Source organism: Geospiza fortis, unplaced genomic scaffold, assembly GCF_000277835.1.
Source record: "Geospiza fortis unplaced genomic scaffold, GeoFor_1.0 scaffold909, whole genome shotgun sequence".
Taxonomy (NCBI): Eukaryota; Metazoa; Chordata; class Aves; order Passeriformes; family Thraupidae; genus Geospiza; species Geospiza fortis.
Window position 1 is genome coordinate 157849 of NW_005054520.1, and position 6398 is coordinate 164246.

Sequence of the window (6398 nt, forward strand, 5' to 3'; positions counted from 1 at the left end):
TTTCAAAGTGAAATGTTGTGTTGCTGGGGCAGCTGTATGGCACCTCCTGGAGCCAGGGACCATTGATCCTGAATATTCCAGTCTGGATAAAGGTATGCAAACCACAAAAATTGATAAATAACTGTATTTTTAAAGTATTTCTCCATATAGTTATCATACAAAAGGAGAAGTGCAGTGTAAAACCCCCAAAAGAGGGAGGAGCTAGGACATAGATCACCCCCATTAAAGTGAGAAATTTCAATAGATACTGTCTTCACCTTTGAAATTCAGTGCTTAGCTTTTAAAATGGATTTTAATCATGCTTCTTTATAACCACATGGTATGTATGTATGCTTGTCTGCTGTGTTTGAGGTCATAAACACTGATGACCTTGACTAACCAACAGAAAAGAAGCAGGAAACAACAAAGAAAAATATATTCATACGTACTTCCCCACATGGTTTCGTGTGCATGCTTACCTATGTGTGTCTACACCACAGACTTGAGGTGAATTTCAAGTATTATCCTGCGATTTGTTGCAAACAGGCTGGAGTGTAAATGAAATCCTAAAACAATACCATATATAGTGTTGTAGTCCTTTTTTAAATGCAGATCAGGAGGTTTGGCCATGCTGTGCTGTCCCAGGGGTTTCTGGAGCTGGAGCCCCTGTGCCATAGCTCAGCCCTGGATGATGCCAGGGCAGTGTCACACCCTGGAACTGGAGCTCTCAGAGCAGCCTCCTTTAACTCCACTGGGATTTCTATGGACATTTATACACTTGAAGCCAAACACGTGCATGTTCCATCTGCACAAGGTCTCCCTTTTCCTCCTTCTTTGGTGCATAGCACTGGAAGTCCCTGCTGCTTCTGCTTTTCTTAAAAATTGCCTAGGGGTTGAGCAAAAATATTGCTGTGGTTGTTTTCCCTCTTAAGCAGCATCCAAGGTATTGTTTCCTCTGCTTTTCCTTTTCCCAGGAATAGCAAGCTGCTCTGTTGAATGGATTTCTCCATGAGGTTATTTTGCAGGTCAGGAGGTTAGCTCACTTTTGTCTTTTTACTCAGCTGCTGCAGAAGAAATCCTCTGTGTGTTCTCCTGAATTGTAAAGGCTGGTAAGAAAGAGAAGCCAAAGTCATCCATTAATCCACAGGCAAAGTCCTATTGAAGCTGCTGCAGTGAAAGCTCTCACATGCTGCCCTGGAAATAACCCCGGCTGTGACGTGGTGAGATGACCCTAGGTAAGGTCAGAAGCTCAGTTCTCATTTTCATTTAAGCTCCTGGTTTTTAAACAGTATTTGGGATTGTGCCTCGTGGTTCTGCTGAGCCCTTAAAGCAGCTGGAGCCCCCTCAGGAGGGAGTGGAGAAGGGGGCTCCAGGGAGGCAGGGGTTTGTCTGCTAAACTTGCCACTCTCTCCTCTCAACTTACTGTTGTTTTGGCTTAAATATTTAATGACCATGACCCCATGGGAGAGCAGCAAGTGGTATCAGGACTTGAGCTTAAGCTGCTTTGCAGAGACAAAGCACCTGTTTTAATTCCTTCTGGAAATGGAAGTGATTTGGAAGTGTCCCAGCAAATTGAAGGCAAAGTGTAATTCTTGACTGCCTGGACACTTTCTCAGGAAGTGTGTGAATTGGAAGGATCTGTGTACACAGCTCCTGGCCAGGATTTTCAGGAGGGCTAAGAGAGCCAGGGGTCTCTGTCCTGGCATCCTTTGCAGGGGAAAGACAGTGGCATCAAGTGTTTGTCTCTTCTCTTCATAGACACTGATACAATAAAATGTGATGTGCAGGGTTATGGTTAGGCTGGATGCAGTCTGCCCCTTCCCCTGGTCCTGCTCAGTGTGCCCTGGGAGCAGCTGGCAGCTTCCAGGAGCAGTGTTATCCCTTGGGATCCAGCTGCAGTGCTTATTGAAATGCAGGCCAAAGGCACTGCTGGCAGCCATCCACTGCTGTGCTTGTTCTTGTGTCGTGGAATGACCTGCTGGAAGAAATTCAAGGAAATAGAAGTGACAAAAGCTCCTGACAGGATGGATTTGGAGTGTTTTGTGGGGTAATCAGGTAACATGGGAGCTCCTTGGAGTAAGGAGCTGTGAGTTGGAGCTGAATCAGCCATTCCCATTGACTTGCTTGGGGAACTGATTTTCAACAGGATATTATGATTTTTACTTTTCATTTTTCATTTCTGTGGTGCAGCTCTTGCCTTTTCTGGCTTTAGGGAATCATGCCAAGCAAGTTGATTTTCATTGCAATTGAGAGGTAAGGGAGTGCTGAAGTGTGCAAACTCCTTCCCTCCCTCCCTCCGTATGGAAATGTGTTTTGTGTGAATCAATGACAAAAAAGCAACCACTGAAAATATATTCCCTTTCTTTCTCTTCAGTCATCCCCCTCCCCAAAAACTTCTCTAAGAATGTGACTAAAACCAAAGCACTTTTTAAGTTACAAAGGAATAGTGCTGAGCTGGTGAAGCCAGCTGGAAATTAACATAGAATCCCAGAATTGTTTAGGTTTGAAAAGACCTTTGAATCATCAAATCCAACTGTTAACCTAGACATGGAACAGGGTTATCATTTTATTGAGGATTCAGAGTGGGTTTAATTGCATTTTATTTGGCACACATTGTTTTAAAGCTCATCACCTCAGAGCAGGAAGAATTTTATGGCATGTGTTAATTATACAAAAATCACAAACACTGCTTCTTTTAATTTTGATTTTTCACAATGTGTTTTTCAACTATAATTTTACATCTCACATTTTTCTCTCCAATTTCCTGTGTCTTATGGTTAAATCTTGGCCATAAATCTTACTCTGCTTTGTTAAAAATAATAGGTGTGCTATATTTCTTCATTTAACAACCTGCTAGATTCATAGTGGCTTTAAAACAATTAAATATGGTTGTGCAGTTTAATATTCCCAGTTTTAATGCACCATGAAGGAGAAATGAGAGGCATTGTCTTTTATGGAGTGCTTAGGTTTCATGTACAGTCTGGCAATCTTTGTCTGACACCTTGGTACTGGGATCTTCTCCTTACACAGGTCATGCCAAGAAAAGCTTTCAGTGCAGGTTTGGAAATCAATTGGCAAGTCACTGGGTGGCAAACAAGGCTCAAATCTGAGTGGTGGTATGGCAGCCAAAAAGACTTTGGGACTTTGGGATGCACGGCTGGAGCTGTGGCCGGGGCAGCTGCAGGAGGTGGGTTTCTGCATTGCAGTGGCGATACTTCAGAACATAAAATTTGGATCTTGTAAATTCTTCCTGTTAGTAAGGCTGGAAACCTGAGAAGGTCATGGTCACATGCTCTGGTGTGTCACAGAGCAGGATCTGGGTCTCCAGTCACCTCCCTCTCAGGGGACTCCATCCTTGTGTTGTATTTCCACCCAGGCAGGCTCCATGGAGGAGAGCCTGAGGCACGAGATCTCAATCATTCAAAGGAGTCAGGTTTTGACACCAAAGCCATATTTCAGCAGAAAGAACAGAACTGATGCCTTCCAAACTAGCTCTGATTAAGAAAGGTCATCAAATACATATGTAGATCAGAAACTCAGAAAATAAAGTGTAATGATTCCTAAGTATCAGGAAATGTCACTGCAAAACTGGGCATTAAAACATGTGTGTGGACAGGACCAGTGAAGACTGGGATTTGTCTGGATGATAGCTGTTATTCCTAGGTGTTGTAGTTCAGTTACACTATAAATATTCCTGCTAGATGTTATAGTTGAGTTTACAAGGGGCTTGTCCCAAAAAATGAATATTTGAAGCTTGGATTAAATAGCATTGCAAGAACTCCTGATCACTAACTTCCTGTGGTTCCACAGAGGCAATATCCTTTAAATTCAAATCCTTTGAATTCTTGCTCCAATTAAGCTTGACTTTGAAATTGTTTTGTTGCAGACACCTCTGCTGCGAGAGGCTGTGGGACCTCACGGAAACTATGTTCCAGATCAGGTAACACCATGTTTACTCCCCTGAGTATCATCCCTGCCAAATCCTCCCCCCTGGCCCTGTGCAAAGCCTTCCAGACAGAGCTCAGTGCCTCTTTGCTTCAGGCCCCAGTCTGGGTTCATGAAATATTTGTGGCTGTCAGTCTCGTGCATCAGCCAAGGTTGCACAGATGCAGAAAGCCCATCTGAGGGATTTTAGAATTGCAAATGCCTGACAGATTTTTAACAGCTCTATATATGTATACACATATGTAAATACATATATGCATATGTATGTGTAACAGACTAGAAATACACACAAAAATCTATGATTTCTCTGGTAATAGTGTGCCAAACTGGGCTGCTGGAGATGAGAAATGTCTTAAATTGAACTCTCAAATCCTGCCTTGATTTACGTGTGTTACAGGAGTGGCACTTGATGTGGTTTCTTACTGGAAATAATGGGGCATCTAATTTTAACACTTTATTTCTGCTTTCTTACAATTCTGTCAAGGCTTTGGTAGATGACAAAACAGAGTATCTGCCCTGGCCCCCAACTCTGTCTGTTGTGTATCCTGGTTTCTCTGACATTTAGGAACTTTTTAAGTCAGTTTGGCACAGCTTAATAATTTAGGAGGTCACGGACTTAACACTTGCAATAATGTTTTTAAGAGCATAGAAACAGCTTTACTAGAGGCCAGGACTTTGTATCCCTATGCCTGTGGAAGGTGTCCATGCCCATGACAGGGGGTTGGAAGTAGAAGAAGTTTAAGGTCTGTTCCAACCCAAACCAGTCTGATTCTATGATTCCCTAAAGTGCCCCTGTAATTACCCTGAACAAACACCAGGACTGTGCACGTTCATCGTTCACCCCACAGCAATCAGGTGGTTTGCAGCACCCAGCACACAGGTGTGTGACATTACAGACAAGGAGCCTGTGTTCAGTGTCTGAACCATGTGCAGTAAAGCTGGACGTCCCCTGGTGAACATCCACGAGGGAAGTAAAATGGAGAATAGCTGCATGGTAAGTGAAATACTTTTTTATTTAGAATTATGGACCTGGCACTTTATAGTACCTGAGCCTTTCCGATTCTGGGCTTTCCCAGAAGTGGCTCTGTGCAGCTGCTGGTGCTGAATGTGACAGGCTGCTTCATGTTTTAGGTGCAGAAATCACTGTACACTTGTAATAACAGATGCATTCCCAATCTCTCGGGAAAATTCCTTTTATTTTTTTGCTTTGTGAGGGAAAATCATGCAGTTCAAGACCCATGTCCTCTGAAACAGCAGAGCTGCTGTGGTTGGAATATTCATGATATCTCCTGAAAATCAAGGCCGAAGCTCTCCTCCTCTTTAATGTCGCTGTGACACAATTTGGATTTAGTAGAACCAGTATTTTCTTTTTCATGTTGATATGATGATTTCTGGCAGGGAGGTCAACTTAAAAATTCTAGTTAAGCTGTCACATGTATTCTGAGAACATTTAGCAGCAGTAGATCATATGTTTGTGCTATATGGGGCCAGCAGAAACTGATAGTGATGGGTTGTGATATTTCACAGGAGTGGTAATGCACAAGGTACAATACAATGGGTTTTAATTGGATTTTAGGATCCAGAGGTTTGTAACACTGGCTAATTCTGACCCTGAAAAAATTCAGGCTCAGTTGAACACTGCTGGTGTTCAAGGACGTGGGAGTGGTTGATCTCTGCCTCCTGGAAAGTTTCTTCCCCCTTGGGGTCTGTTACCAACTGGTTATACACAGCTTCAACTGCGTGGCATCTTCTGGGGCAATGAAGGTGTACAGAGTGTGCTTAGTGCAGATTTCTGTCTGTGGAAGGTGCTGTGCAAGTGGATTTTGGGTTCTGCCCAGGCCAGGCACCATTTCCTTTTGTGTTGTGTGCTGAGTTCCCAGCTGGTGGGGAGAGAAATGGCTTTGTGGTCAGACTCCAGTCTAGTGGGACCATTGGGAACTGTTGGGACGGGACATGGAGTGATGGTTTTAAACTGAATGAGTGTCAGTTTAGGCTAAATATAGGGAAGAAGCTTTTTACCATGAGAATGCTGGGGCCCTGGCACAGGCTCCCCAGGGAAGCTGTGCCTGCCCCATCCCTGGAAGTGTTCAAGGCCAGGTTGGAGGGGGCTTGAAGCAGCCCAGTCCAATGGCCCCCATGGCAGGGGGTTGGAATGAGATGAGCTTTGAGGTCTCTTCCAACCTAAACCATTCTGGGATTTTAAGACTGTAGCTGTTGCAGTCTGCCTTGGGTTTATATGGGAGCTTGAGGATGTGGTCCTGGGCTGGGGAGCTGTTCTGGGAGTCCCTGCCAGGGTGTGATGCAGGCAGTGATGGTGGGATGGATGGATGGATGGATGGATGGATGGACGGACGGACGGACGGACGGACGGACAGGAAAGTTGTTTCTCGGTGGATTTCAGGCCCAGGGAGCAAGGGCGGGGAGCGCCGACGATGCAGCGGGAGCGCAGCGATAGGATCTGTGTGTCGGTGCGA

General features: G+C 44.4%; 1 protein-coding gene across 1 annotated transcript in view; it reads left to right on the forward strand.

Annotated features, from left to right (window-relative positions):
• The first annotated feature begins 460 nt into the window (after positions 1–460).
• Positions 461–6398, forward strand: part of ADAMTS3 (ADAM metallopeptidase with thrombospondin type 1 motif 3) — a 62152-nt gene continuing 56214 nt past the window's right edge. Inside the window, exons 1-5 of the mRNA XM_031063659.1 lie at positions 461–486; positions 1085–1199; positions 2192–2232; positions 3866–3919; positions 4858–4918. Coding sequence (XP_030919519.1) covers positions 461–486; positions 1085–1199; positions 2192–2232; positions 3866–3919; positions 4858–4918 — 297 coding nt within the window. The remainder of the gene's footprint in view (positions 487–1084; positions 1200–2191; positions 2233–3865; positions 3920–4857; positions 4919–6398) is intronic.